This window comes from Medicago truncatula, chromosome 7 (genome assembly GCF_003473485.1).
Source record: "Medicago truncatula cultivar Jemalong A17 chromosome 7, MtrunA17r5.0-ANR, whole genome shotgun sequence".
NCBI lineage: Eukaryota > Viridiplantae > Streptophyta > Magnoliopsida > Fabales > Fabaceae > Medicago > Medicago truncatula.
Window position 1 is genome coordinate 54,162,764 of NC_053048.1, and position 15,850 is coordinate 54,178,613.

A 15,850-nucleotide genomic window follows, 5' to 3' on the forward strand; every position below is an offset into this window, starting at 1 on the left:
TTTCACATCAGTAATAAAGACATGAACCCAAATTATTATAATTTCTACGTGGTGTTGTTGTGCACAAGTGTGAGTTATATGTCTCACATCGGATAAAATAGTAAAGGTTGAACCTCTTATAAGTAAGAGGACCCATAAACCCATCGCTTTAAGGTTTTGGGTAGGAGTGTGGTGTCTCTCTCACAAGTGTGGTTGTTCTAGCCTCAATGTAGACGGTCCCCGAGCTCCCCTCATGATCCAACAGTGGTATCAGAGCCCCGTTCGATGAATGGTGCGATCGAGGCAGCCGGTCCGTTTGCGTAGAAAGCAACAACGGCGGTGCAAGCAGTGTCGGTCCGTTTGCGGAGAAACCAGCAACGACAATACAAGCAAGTAAGAGCTTCCGCTTGAAGGGGGAGCATGATGAAAAAGATGTACTTGCCTTAAGGTTTTGGGTAAGAGTGTGGTGTCTCTCTTGCTTGTGCGGTTGATCTAGCCTCGATGTGGACGGTCCCCGAGCTCCCCTCATGACCCAACAGAAATTAATTTAATTATTTTTTTTGAAAGAAGAAATTAATTTAATCTTTTTGTGTTTGACTTAATTATGTTTCGAAATTAATTAATATAGTTAGCATAACAAAATGCTTTCGAAGCTCTAGTTCTCTAGGAAAGTAATATGTGGTGAAACTGATAATTTTTTCTTGAAAAAAATTCATTACTTCTCTATTTCGTGATTTTTTTATATGGTTTCTTTTCTTTTATATCATGTATTTCGTTCCTTCGTAAATTAAAACACACGATGTAAGAATCATGATTTTTGTATGAATTATGTATGATTTATGAAATTTGAATGGATTATATAAAGATGTTTAAAAGTTAAAGTTTTTTGGTAATAAAAAAAGTTATTATTTCTAAAAAAAATAAAAAATTCAAAAATTTATGGGTACTCATGTATACCTTGATACCCGCATGTTACCCATATATTAGGTATGCACGCAAGTACGGGATAGACACGAATATCATATTTTTCCAACGGTGCAATGACGAATATCATATTATCCGTACCTATGGATACTTATCGACATCTTAAGGGTGTTCGAGCTTCATAGACCATCATCTATAATTTATCATACAACTTATCAATTATCCGCTATTTTTTAGCATAAGTTTGATTAGAGACATAGATTAATAAATGAGTAGAGTAGATGAGGTGGCAGCTGGGGGTAGGTGAATGTAAGAACAGTAGAAGCGTGGAGCTCGTTGTGTCCTGCTCGCATATAAAACAATCAGGGTGTTTCATTCATTCATTCATTTCATTTACTGACTTACTTACTCACTTCTAGATCATTCCTTCTCTTCTCTCTGGGGGTTTCCTGAGGTATGCATGCATCAATCATTCTATTCCTAATTTCTTCATTTTTATTTAACCTTTTCTCTCTGATTTTTTTTTTTTTTGTTTATTTACGATCAATCGTTCGCACTTTTTTTTTTTTTTTTTTTTTTTTTGTTATAAGATTGATCAATCACTTGCTTTCATCCTGATTTGATTATTCTTGAAACCTAAGCTATCTCGTGGATCTGTATCTTTTTCTCCAAAAATTTAATTGTTTTGTTTATTTATTAATTTTTCAATTAATGATTATGTTGAATTGAATCTTTTCCATGGATGCCAATGGGATTTGGAAGAATCCGAGTCAGTTAGTATCTGTTTTGATTGACCTATTTGAGTTTATGTACTGTCTGTTTCAGAGAACGTGTGAAAACAGCTTACGACTTTAAGTCATAATAAGTTTTCAACTTATTTTCACAAGTTCTCCAAGATAGCTTATGAAAACAACTTATAAATAATTTAATTTTATCTTTGTTATAGAAATGACTTGTATTAAGCGTTTATCATGATAAGCGCTTATGTTATAAGCTATAAATCAAGCTGGGTCGTAACTAGACTGGATCTATCTAGTGATCAATTAACTTAACAGCGTTGAATTTGGAGTTCTGCTTTTGGGCTTGATAACCATATTTTACTTCCAGTTAAATCATCTAATTCCTTATATTATTGGCAATTTGCACGAGATGCTTTAGTAATTGAACAAAATTTTATTTTGATTGTAATTTTTTAATGTTTTGGAAGATTTTTTTGGTGCTGTTGTTAGATTTCTGTGAAACTCAATCGGCCAATTTGTTTTGAATAGTCTGATTTTGATACTTTCTATTGTTTATCTAACAAATGTTATTTGTCTTCGCGCATTATATTTATCACCTAGCTGTTTTGTTCTTCAGATCACATTGAACAATGGTGAAGGCTGTGGCAGTTCTTGGTAACAGTAATGATGTCTCTGGTACTATTAGCTTCACTCAGGAGGGAAATGGTAAGTTTCAACAGCGTTTGGTTTGGTCTCGGCGAAGATTAAGTTTTTGTTTCACTCTACTAGTCTACTGTGCTAAGCCAAATCGATTAACATGTATTGTGAATTGTGCAGGTCCAACCACTGTGACTGGAAATCTTTCTGGTCTTAAGCCTGGCCTCCATGGCTTCCATATCCATGCCTTGGGGGACACCACGAATGGTTGCTTGTCAACCGGTAAAGTCCTTGGACAATAATCTGTTTCATTTTTAATATCTTGAGGCACTATTGAGTATGAGTCGGAACAAATTTTAAACCCTCAATTTGCTTGAATAAATATAAAGTGGAGCATTTGCTTGAGAGATTTTATCCTTGCATACGTTTTAAGGTTATATTCTTTGAAGTTCTAAGTCGAGAATGAATTGTGATAGAAGAGACTTAAATCAAACTTCTGCGCTTCTATTATTTATTTAATTTAATACAAAACTTCATCTTTTGAATCTGTTTTATTACAGGACCACATTTCAATCCTAATGGTAAGGAGCACGGTGCCCCTGAGGATGAGACTCGACATGCTGGTGATTTAGGAAATGTCACCGTCGGTGATGATGGTATGGCTATGTTCTTTTAGTTATCTTCTTTTCCAGGCCACTTGATTTTATTTTTTTGTGACCAATTATCTTTAAAATGTGCTTGTTTGATTTTTATTTTAAAATGGTTTCCTCTGGTTGTTTAACTCAGGAACCGCAAGCTTCACTATTACTGACAATCAGGTATGTTACTCATCTCTTGAATTACGTTATTCATTTCTAATGAATTATTCTAAATTGACAACAAGACCTGAGAGTTTCAACTTTTAATCAACTGCTAAATGTTCACAGATCCCTCTCACCGGACCAAACTCAATCATAGGAAGGGCTGTTGTTGTTCATGCTGATCCTGATGATCTTGGGAAAGGTACTCAAAAACATATCTGAGTCATCAATCGTCCCATTTATTATTGAGGGATCTTAACATAACCTTTTGGAAACACTCTGTGATTGGTTAGCATTTTAAAAGTCTATTTAACTGCCCTGTAAAGTGACCGCCATAAATTCAAGAGTGTTTACAAAATAGTGTTGCTCGCATCAGCCTAGCTCTAGCATAATATGACACAACTGTTTTTCACTTTCATCACATGTTACAACTTTTTCTTATTTTACGATAATATCTTGCATAACATTTCATCTCGGTACTGCTGTATAGGTGGTCATGAGCTTAGCAAGACTACTGGAAATGCTGGTGGCAGAGTAGCTTGTGGTAAGCATACACATTCGATAGTAAATTCTATTTTTTTAAACATTCCCTGTGCAATATAAAAAAAAAGGTCATGATGCAAAGATTTAAGGTTCAAATGATAATTAGAGGAATATCAGCAACTATACAGTGAGAAGTTCCGACATTCACGGAGAACCTTGAATTTGTTACTGAGAACCTTTATTCTGTTACTGTCTAATTGTTATTTTGACTGTATGAGTCTCATCTGATCCCCATTTGTTGTAGGTATTATTGGTTTGCAAGGATGAACTTCTGGGATGCATGAAGTTGGAATAGTGCGTGATGATATGTCGAAGCTTTAGAAGAATAAATTGCACTGATCCCATCTCTTGCTTGTTTAGGTCTGATATGTACTGTTGAATTATGTGTTTTTGCTTGTGTCGAAATCTCAATGGCTATATGACTGCACTTGGTACTCAATTTATGAATTCACCTGAAGTTACTGTCATGCTTGTTTTCAGTTTGTAGTATGATCTTAAGGAAATGTGAGCTTTTAATAAACGACTTCATATTACATCATCTTCCGTAAACTAAGGGATATTTTTGCCATATTTAGTAAACGTCCATAACCTTAGCTTAAAAAATCTAGTTGTAATTGACAATTTGCAATATTTTTGCCATGTCATTAACTGCACGGTAAGCCAACTTGTGTAGAGGCGCAAGGTTATTCTATTGGCTCGTGCTCTTTGCAATTGATTTTTGGAAGCAATACGATAGAATTAAATTTTTACTGTCCTTGTCTTCATGGTTACTTACTGTTAGGGGAGTGTGTAGCTTTTAACCTTTTCAACTTATTCTCGAATGCAAAGTAATACGTAGTGAAATATACAACTATGTAAAACAAAACAAAAAAAATCAATTTTGTGCCAAAAGTTGATGTAGAGACTAATTTGTCAATATAAATTTCTAAAATTTATTTTTCGTATTCACTTAGAAACAAAGTTTTTTTTTTTTTGAAGGATCTTAGAAACCAAGTTGAGCATTCACCTAACAATAAGAAATTATTAGTTAAATTGATTTATTAGTATTAAAATATAAATAAATAAATTAAATCAATTTCGATAAAAATTAACAAACTTTTTTAGCATATCTATCTGAACAGATGAAAGTTCTAGAATCCGATATTTTCTTCCATTTTTTCGCGCTCATTTCTCACTTCCATCTTTTATCTCTTCTTTGTGTATTCCCTCGCAAGCAGATTAATAATACTTGATGACTCTTAAAATGCCAAAATCAAATATATCCTGCGGTAAAATACAGAACCTAACTAACTGTATATACCTGTTTGATCTTCAAAAAGTTTTCATTTTACAATACATATTACATCTTTTTCGGTTTTGTTATCAATCCCATTGCAGTTGGCAGTCACTTTCAGTTGGGGAGGTAGGAACAACAGGAACAAAACCCCTGCCGCCAAAAACTGGACGCATAATTGCATCATCAAACTTACGCCATAATCGATGAACAGTGTGTGTTGGAGTTGTGAGTAAGTCACGAATGCTGCTTGGACGATGAGAATCATTGGCATCATTATCATTATCATTATCAACTTCTTCTGAATCTTGGCGGCCTCCAAGGAATGGCACAGTGATTGATTTTGGTGAAGATTCTTCAAGATTCGCCAAGCTGTTTTTCTGTTTTGGTGGGTGACCAAGAGGTATCAAAAACCTTATCAGTGGCTTAGTCATCATTCCAAACACCTGAGAAATGGTAATTAACTTGTGTTAGCACCACCTCCAATCCAACTCAATATGAAAAAGAAAAATGAACAGTGACATAAGATTAGGGAAACAAGAAACAGGGTCTCTTACCATTGTACTGACAAGCACAACAGTGATGGTACTGGTGATCATGATAGCATTGAACTGTAGTTGAGTATGCCCCGACATTGTGAACTGCATTTCATAAGAGTGTTAGTTTCTAAAACATGAACATTGAGACTCAGACTAATGTTCAAATTTGTGGAAACCATCATGTGATGTGGTGGTGACACTATATGGCCTGTTTGGATTGACTTATTTGAGTTTATTTACCACCATAAGTATTTTTAGACTGTTAGCCAGAGCGTACAAAAACAACTTATGACACGTCCATAAGTTGTTTTCAGCTTATTTTCATAAGCTTTCAAGAATAGCTTATAACTTATATGAATTTTTTTTGACTTATTTTATCTTTGGTTATAAAAATAGCTTATAGATAAGGACTTATATGGTAAGTGTTAATGCTATAAGTGCTCAATTAAGTTGTTTATCTAAACAAAGATTTGCAATGTAACAAATGATAAGTCAGCTCTTGATGGGAAGTTGCCCCCACCTCATTATAGGCAAGTGCCATTGAAACAGCACCTCTCATAAGACCAGCCCACCAGATGATCACCTAAAATCAGAAAGAATAGAGAAATTGTACCGATGATTACTTACAGCTCAAGAAATCCTCAAAAAGAATACGTGTTGACAGAATTCCAAGCATACCTGTTTCCTGAAGCTTATTTTCTCATTTTGTGACTTTTTAGTCAAGTTGGATAAAAAGGACAAGGGGAAAACAAATGCTGCTCTTCCAATGAGTACTAGAGCTAATAATACCGAACTCACAATAACAGATGTTCCAGGTCTGCAAAGATTAGTAGGCACAAGATTCATTAATCTTCCATTAATATTAAGAAGTATTAAAGAGAACACATCACGTACCTATCACTAACAAATCTCCATTTTTCAATGTCCAATGCATCCATACCAACATAAAGGAATAGAAATGTCTCGGCGACAAATGACAAGGTTGCAAAAGCATGTCTGTAAGAGTAAGACAAAAAGTAGTTAAATATATAATTAATTATATATCGATCTGGACAGTGTTAGTACCCCAAATAGATACATATATATATAGCTTTAAGAGTTTAGAAGATGTACTTAGTAGTGATTCTTGAGCTCTCAGTCACATTATGCCATGTATAATGAGACATTACAATCCCACAAAAGAATACAGTAAGAATGCCACTCAGATACCATAACTGCACAACATGTAGATATATTATGTAAGACACGAGATTAGATGGAATATGAAAAACTCAATATACTTCTTTAGAACGTACTTCAGCCAGAATGTAGGTAAGGTATGCCATTAGCATCATGAGAGCAACCTCACGATCAGTTGAGTGCCTACATTGAGTGGCAAATTTGTTCAATATCCCAAAAATTGTTCTAAATTCTAAATAGCATTACTAACTGAGTTTTATCATACTTGATTTTACTTAGAAGAAACTGAAAATATATAAAATATAAAACAATAGGATGCTATCTTAAATATTAGAATGCCTGCTGAATGAAAATGGAAACGGCAAAAACAGTTCTGGAATTCCAATATGATACCTTCCAATATAAAGCTTTTTGATAATGTAAGCACTAAGTAGACCACCCTGTAAGGCAATGAAGACACATCACACCAGAGCCACATGCACATTTGTACTTGAGAGAATCAAAGAGAGCAAGACAGTTACCAAAACTCCAAGCATGGTGCTTGCTATAAACAGATACAAGAAGTTGCCAAAAAATTGCAAAGCAATTCCATGGTCAAGTTGTTCAAGATCAAAACTTTTGATTGCATTGAAAAGCACTACTGAAGTAGCATCATTCACAACACCTTCGCCAAATACAAGACTGTATAGTAAAGGTGTCTCATCCTGGTTTAGCACCTGCATAATCATCATTTAAAACTTCAGTACTTAGCATTGACATCTTATAGTTGCTCTGAAACATAGATAGAGTAAAGATTGTTGTTACAAACCTGCAACGTGCACACAGAATCTGTTGCAGCAAATATTGCACCAATTGCTGAAATTTTATTTACAAAGTGAGTCACAATCAGAATTTGACAGTTGACAAATATATCGATGATATTGAATAATGTACTTCAGTAATTACCTACAGCCTCCCCTAGATCAAGCGTACCAATACCCATTCTCTTAAAAATTTGTGATACACCTGAAACAATGCTTCAAAATATTAAGTCAGATCAGAATTAGACAATTACCCACAAGGATAAGGGATGGTTTGCTTAAAGTAACCATCTGAGTTTTCTCTATGTAGATTTTTCAAAAACAAAATCATAAAGGTTAGAATCCATATAAAGAGGAAGGACATACCAAAAGTTATGATGCTACAACTTATTAATGTACCAACAGCACCAAACGACATGATAGTTATGAAGTTAACAAAAAACCGCTTCTTTTTAACCTGAAACCTGAAATAAATTACAGTTATGTATAAGCTATTTCTATAATGAAACCAGAACATAGTTAAACTATTTCCACAACCTATCATATAAACTTTATATTGAAATATACTAAAAACAAATTCAGAACACACCATAAACCATTTTCATAAGATTTTAACAAAGACTTTCAAGTGTTCCTCAATCAAACAAACATAAATAGAGCATGGTACAAAAAAATTACCCGGCATTAAAGATGATGGGAGGTAGAAGATATATAAAAAAAAGATCTTCACTAAAAACTAGTAGATGCGAGCTTTTACCACCACTTATCCACAAAATAACCACACCGGTGCATAGACCCTGATCAAAGCAATCCACATGAAATTTAGTCACCACCATACCACTCACACTTCACACCAATGTTTTTAAAAACCGAACTTACCAGACGATTCAACCGGTTGAACCGTGAATTGGCACCATTTATGATTCAGATATTTTAGTGGCTCAACTATAATTTTCCCTATGAAACACGAACTCTGACACAAACATCTGACATGCCGACACTGCTAATTTTAAAAATATAGGACACCCACAACGGTACATATATATTTATATATTTATTTATTAAATTATCTAAAAAAAATTAAATGGAGCAAATATATATCCAAAAATCTAAGTTGAGCATTTAGGATCACCACAAAAAAGTTCTTATACAAAATGTTATAATTTTCACCTTATTCATCCATATACTATATCGAAAAGATAAAGATAATAATATCTTCAAGCCCTTCGTAGATCATCCCTACTTTGACACATCTTTAACCCCCATAGAAGAGTGTGTCTAATGAGTGTTAAATTGTGTCAAAACAAAGACAAAAAGTTTTTCTGGGACACTTATCATACATGTATGGACACCACGCTTAATATTAGAGGTGTTTGTACTTCCGAGATTTTCGCCCTAGTTCGAATGATTTAAATCACTTGAACTATGATTGTGAGGTCTCGCTCTCGTTTGATTTTTAAAACATTAGTTTACAGAATAGAAATGAATGGCAATAAGTAAGACTTACTAACAAAAGGGCAGTGATAGACTCATTCACCCATCGATTCTCTTCAAGAAGATGACCAATTACTATACAAGCACATAGCAATGCCACAAATAGGTTCATAGAGATTATGGATGCATAATCCGAAGTGGTTAACATTTGAAGTGATTCAACACCCATTTTTCTCAACCCTCAATGATTATAATTTGTGCAATCACATTCACATTTTATTATAAAGTTCAGCTTCACTTAATCCATGCATCTGTTCTCGTACTTTTAGGATCTTAATCTTAATCAACAAAATAGCATCTGCAAAAAAAAAAAAAAAAAAAAAAAGCAGGTAAGATTTCTAAATGAACACAAATTATAAAAAAAAAATACACATGTTTCTGTTTAGTCATTAGAATCATAAAAACACATGAAGAAACAAAAAAAAAATGCAAAAGAAGATTAACGAAAGTAGAAGGTGAATGGACGTGTGAGAGGAAATGTAGAAACGTAAACGAAACGCTCACAGAAACGTTAATGGAAACATAGGAAGGAAACCATGCGATTTTGAGCTTGGTGCAATGATTGAGGAAAAGAAAAAGGAAAAGAAGTTTAGTTTTGTTTGAATAATAATGATTATTACAAAAGAGGAAGAGGAAGAGGAAGAGAAAAAAAATCGGAGAAAAATGGAAGACCAAGGATTGAAAATAAATAACAACCGTGTAACGCGGGAATCACACACTCTTTTCTCTAATAGAAAGAGAGACAGCCTCGCTAATCTATTATCACCTCAGCTTAAGCTCAATCATTACACTCTACTATAGCCGTTTGATTGTGCTACTAGATTGGAGGAAAGGGTTCACCGCTTTACATGATGATATAATTTGAAACTTCTAGGTACCATTTGGCCCAATTTTTTTTATTTTTTTTTTTTCTTCAGCTTTTCTACATTTTTAAGGAGATGTTAGGTCAAACACAATATCAATAAATACCTTCGAAAAAAATACTTTTCTTAGAATGCATAAAATTGAATAGAATAAGTTTTGACCAAAAGTTGTTGAATGCTACTTCAAAAAACTACTTCTCTTGTAATTTATTTCACAAACACTTCTCTTCAACTAATGCAGGTAACTTATCTTTTATTTTTATTTGTTTTTTCTTCCATTTAATTTTTTTGGAACCGGTCCATATAATTTTTTTGTAAAGGAGGATCAATTTAATTTTATTATCTATTTTTGAAGGAATTTTATTATCTTTTTATCACTTATATATTTAATTTTAATATCGTTTAATTATCACAACCTCACAAATATTTTTATTCATGTTGTCATTGAATAAAACCAAATATTTTTATTCCCTTTCTTCAACCTCACAAATATACACACACATTAGCGTTTAGAGTAATATTTTATGTCTGTATGTCTGTTTTTTTTGTTACGCTAATGCGTATAATTTTTTTAATGTTGCGTAATGCGTACAATTATTATTTTTATAAAATTTTGATTTTAATTAAAAGTACTAGTATAGATGCCTAAAAAAAATTATACTTATATATATTTTACACATTTAAATTGTAACAAACTATGCATATCTTTTTCTTATTAAAAAAACTAAACATATCTTTTTCAATGACACCAACAACAATGTAACAAATATAATATCATATAATATAAATTCTTATCTTTTTAAATGACACCAAAAATATGATATTCTTATAACAAAATTTGTTATACAGTATAATTGGAAAAGAAAAAATAAACTATTCTCTAGCTTAGTCTATACTTAATTTTAATGTAATTTTAGCCCCTAATAAAACAAATTTTGTTTAATTATCCTTAAACATTTAAATTTTTGAATGATTTTTTTGAGACAAGTTTAAAACATTATGCAAGGTTCATTTACTAAAATTTAGTATTTTTTTTATATGAAATGAATTAAATATGAATTGTTTTAAATGACAGAAGGTCGAAATAAAAATAACAAAAATTTGTATAGAAATTAAATTTTGAGATAATTTTTTGTGAATAACTTTTAGCAATGTTCTTAACACGTACTTCTACAAAAAAATTGTTCAAAAAGTTAAAAGTTTAAGCATAATTAAACAAATTTAAATTTAGTAGGGACTAAAACTGAATGCATTTTTTTTTCACAGTAACTAAAAGAACTAATAAAATTAAGTAAGAATTAAACTTCGAGGGTCTCAATTTTATAGAGACCAAAAAATATTTACCCTTGAAACCTTTTATATTATAGTTGCGAAACCATCTTGGTTCTTTGTGGATTACTTTCTCCGGTCACTATTATAAATAAATATTTATTTTTCAGATTTATTGAATAATTGATGCATCTGAACTATATTATAAATTAAATACATCAATTATTCAACGAATCTGAAAAAAATAAACATTTGTCTATACCAATGACATATTTATTTACATCGTGATATATATATATATATATATTCTAAACTACACTTTGCTTATGTGTCACCTCACCAATGCTCTTTTTTTAATTTAACTTTATTTTAAAGCATTCTCCTACCTTGCTTATGTGTCCTTCCATCAAACTATTGCCTCATTTTTTTTTATCATAACATTTAAATCACCATATTTCTACTGATTGAATGTAAATCACTCTTTTATAACTCTTTTAATTGCAATGGCTGGTTTCATTGCCTAGACTCTAAAAATTCTAACGTACATAACATAATTCATGCAATCAATTTTTTTTTCTTCTATTTACTATTGAATTGTAACGCACATAATAATTCATGCAATTAGAAAGTTTTTATATATATTGTACCTTCTCCAAGAGTAACATGGTGGCTCTTAATTTTGGATTTTGCTTGATGTGTTTGGCAATTATCAGTATATTGTTTGAGTTTGCTCTATGATATAACCATACGAGTAACAAAATGAATTTTAAAAGTTGTTCTTTTAATATTTTTCTTTTGTTGCCCATACATAGACTAAGAATGTTGAATTCTTCCTAGAGATTTCTCATACAAAGACTAGAATAAGAAAAAGCTAACAACTTCATCATGCATGCATCCCAAACAACAATGTAAGACGACCACACAATTTCTTTTTTCATTTCCCATTTATTTAATACCTCATCGATAATTTCAACAATAATAATTTTTATGCTTTTAAGGTTTGGATCTCATTCTTGAATTGGCAAAATTGGATTTGGGACTGTGAAAGTCTCTTAGTCACGATATTACCAACCCTTGATCAATGTACATTCATCCTATCATATATGCAGATTTTTGATTTTATACACCACATTTTACTATATTAATTTTATGTTTAACTTGATTTTTTATTGTTAAAGAAACTTAAACTGATGTTTAACTTTATCATGGGCACGACATCTCATGGGCTACTATTTATACGTGATTTATATTAGTGTATATTGTACCCCAAAAAAAGTGTTATAGAAAGGGAATCCTACGTCAACAATGAATTAGATTAAGTTGTAAATGACTTCGACCCCTTAAGCAATTTAACGATATGTTTTTGTTATAGAATCATTAATTGGTTCTGAAAAATAAAAATGGATTGCGATTGCTAAATAAATAGTTCAATTTCTAATCACAAATAAAATCCAATATTAAGTACTAATTAATCTTCTAAATTCTCTAATTGGTCAAGGATAGACATTTCATTTACATTTTATATTTTTTTTTGGATTTTTTTTTGCGGAAAATTTACATGTTATACTTGAGTTCTTTCATGTATCAATTTCTTTAATTTGTAGCTAAACCCCTTCTTGCTTATGTGTCATCTTTATAAAACTCTATTGCTTTTCTTTTTTAGAGATAAAACTCTATTACTTATATGGCAACTCTATAAAACTTCGTATTTTTATTATAAATTATATAAAACATCGTATTTTTATTATAAATTATAAACCTCTATGTTTACTTTATAATAATAAAGTAACTTCCTAATAATCTTCTCATTAAAAATCTCAAATAATTTATAATAATCAAGTAAACGTAAAGATGTAACTGAGGTTACGTTTCAAAAACTTCCATAAAAAAAATGGCAAATAATAAACAATTTGATTATAGTGCTATAACTCTATAACTCCGAAAATATATGGTTCGGATTTGTTGTTTTATATACAATTTGATTATTATAGTCCACAACTCTATAACTCCAAATGTATATGGTTCAAACACAACTGAAGATATAATCAATCATTAACTCTTTATTCTAACCCTTTATCCTTCTATTCATTCAACTATGAATTATATAGGTCATTGATAAGACACATAGTTGAAAGATGTAAAATATGATTTCAAAAGAGAATAATAAAAATGGGTAGTGGAAGAAGTTCAAAGCACTATTGACCATTACATAATAAAGAAGTACACGAATGAATATGAATGAATTCTATACAAATAAATACAGTGAATTGATGAAAGAAAGAAAAAAAGAAAAAGAGAGTCACATGACGTAAGTATGAGAGATTAGCTAGAAAATGGGGAATTTAGTGAGGTGACACGTAAGCAAAGTGCAACTTAGATTATCTAAGTTACATGTTGTGGTAGTTTTCACATGATCCTAAAAAAAAGTAGTTTGCTTAGAAAAAACACTAAATGAATTATATAATAAAATCTGAAGCAATGTCCATTAGAAAAATATCATAAGCAAATATGCAAATATACAAAAATTGTTTAAGAACAACAAATCCGAAATTATGCTTACCTTACAATCAAATTTTAGATTATAAGAGGATTAACACACAAATCTAAGGTTCTCTAATAAGATATAGAGGGGATTTCACAAACGGGTGAGATGAATAATATAGGGTGTGCACACTTCTTTAAGTTTTGATCGTTGTCGTACGCGATCAAAAATAAGTATTTGAAAACAAGAACAGAAACTACGAATTCAAAAATATAAATTGGGGCGGTTTCTGTTTGCCTCGCAGAACAATTTGCAAATTAAGAGAGATTCAGTTAAAAAAAAAAAAACAACAACAACGTTTGTTCTTTCTATCATGGGTTCTTGATAAGCATTCACTCACATGTCTAAGGTCTGATTGATTATAAAACTAACTAAACAAGCGATAATTAGTTTTATACAAATTCCATTCTATTAATCATCAGAATGTGTTCAATTAACCATGACAGTGGACAAGCGTCACAGTGAACACAATTAATATCATAACAGAGTTCAATAAATGTTATATGCTAAGCGCCATAACCTATATCAATTTCTATTCAAACTGATTTAAACAAGTGATAAAGCAACTTGAATAATCTCAATGGTGCAAAATCGAAATAAATTGAGTAAACATAAACAAAATCGAATTTGCATCAAATAATCGAATCGAAACTGAGTAAGCATCAAATCGAATTAAAGAGACATAGAATTGATACATGTACACGAAAATAGCATTAGTTTCAAACCTCGAGAATTCTTAAACGAAGTACCCTTACACCAATGGATCAATTTAGGGTTTAGGCTTCCATCACAATAAGTTTGCACAAATATTAATAATACGGTTGAATGAAGAAGAAGAGAGTTTTTGGCTTTTTTTAGCTTTATTTATATGTATAGACATTGACATAAAGGTGTAAAACGAGCTACAATTATGTTGACCACGAAATTCGGTAAATTGTTATTATCGTAAATGGGTTGATTAGATTTATTGTTCGCCGAAATACAAGATAAGTTGACATAATTTTTAATAAATTTGAGACAGAAAACATATTGACGTGATTTTTAAAACACATTTGGAAAAAAAATGTGATTATACTTGATAAAAATATTTGTTTACCATTTGTACAAAAATTATAAAATTACGTTGTTATATACCTAGTATATATGTAATTGTTAATAATATTACGTTGTTAATGACAATAGAACAATCAACCTCTTTATCACTTCACTGACATATTTATTTACATCGTAATATATATATATATATATGTGTGTGTGTGTGTGTGTGTGTGTGTGTGATTGTTAATAATATTACGTTGTTAGTGACAATAGAACAATCAACTTCTTTATCACTTCACTATTTAACTCCTCCAACCAATCACAAAATCAATCTTTTATTCAAGTGAAACCATTTTCAAACTCTAAACTATTTTGTTTTGATAAAAAAATGACCATTTTTCATCCTCAATTTTTTTAATGATGTCATCTCGTGGCATCCACATTGAATGTCATGTAAGCCGTTAATATGTGCCACCTTGTTTTATTCGACAAAAATTAACGGAAGTAGTATTATTTTCATGGACACACCTCAATTTCAGAGACTGACTTTTTGCTATTTCACAAATTTTAAGGACGAAATGATCCATCATTACAATATTTGGAACTAACTTGATAATTTACTCGTATGATTTAACTTGCGTGGTAAGCACGATGTGAATTGTGATCATCCATCATTTCCCAATATTGTTTTTTTGAAGGAGATTGATTCACAACTTAAAAACTCACTATTTGAGAGAAATAATAATCATCAGAGGTCTTTAAAAAGATCAATTTCTACTTACAGTTGAAAAAAGACACACGAGGTGTCCGGGTTAAGCGAGCACTAACTACCACCTATGACATGTCTCAGTCACACAAAATGCATAAATACACCGTTTATTACAGCAAGGTTGTTAAATGCTTCAGACCTTTCATTTTCCATGGACCTATATCTTTAACTCTTTAATTTCTCTAATCCATTAGCTTAACATATGAGCTACTCATCCCCTACTAGTACTAACTACTAGTAACTAGTTTATTGTATTTTTGTAGAAACAAGGATCAATAAATTTCAATTTGTTGGAGCAATATGCTGTCAAACATTATTTACAAATATACTAATGTATAAATGACAAAATATCGATATTATTAAGCAAAAATTAGACCATGATGGGAAAAAAAAGATGGCACTAGCATATACCCTTTGAACCAACCACACATAAAACATAATCATTGTTCTCAGTCCCTAGTT

At 31.3% G+C, this 15,850-nt stretch overlaps 2 protein-coding genes across 2 annotated transcripts; one reads left to right on the top strand and one right to left on the bottom strand.

Moving 5' to 3' along the window:
• The first annotated feature begins 1,200 nt into the window (after positions 1–1,200).
• LOC11432262 (superoxide dismutase [Cu-Zn]) lies at positions 1,201–4,160 on the top strand. The gene is made up of 8 exons (XM_003626314.4): positions 1,201–1,357; positions 2,260–2,348; positions 2,460–2,561; positions 2,840–2,935; positions 3,066–3,097; positions 3,206–3,281; positions 3,570–3,623; positions 3,867–4,160. Exons 2-8 carry the CDS (start codon positions 2,273–2,275, stop codon positions 3,887–3,889), a joined length of 459 nt encoding a protein of 152 aa, XP_003626362.1. The 5' UTR covers positions 1,201–1,357; positions 2,260–2,272; the 3' UTR covers positions 3,890–4,160.
• A 770-nt stretch (positions 4,161–4,930) lies between these two features.
• LOC11430566 (sodium/hydrogen exchanger 2) lies at positions 4,931–9,183 on the bottom strand. Its single transcript, XM_024771125.2, has 14 exons — positions 8,921–9,183; positions 8,092–8,210; positions 7,780–7,877; positions 7,559–7,618; positions 7,422–7,468; positions 7,135–7,329; positions 7,007–7,053; positions 6,730–6,796; positions 6,548–6,648; positions 6,329–6,430; positions 6,113–6,251; positions 5,955–6,017; positions 5,453–5,536; positions 4,931–5,341 (listed from the first exon to the last, which is right to left on the bottom strand). The coding sequence occupies exons 1-14, from the start codon at positions 9,074–9,076 to the stop codon at positions 4,985–4,987; spliced, it is 1,635 nt and encodes a 544-aa protein (XP_024626893.2). The 5' UTR covers positions 9,077–9,183; the 3' UTR covers positions 4,931–4,984.
• Between the last annotated feature and the right edge of the window lie 6,667 nt (positions 9,184–15,850).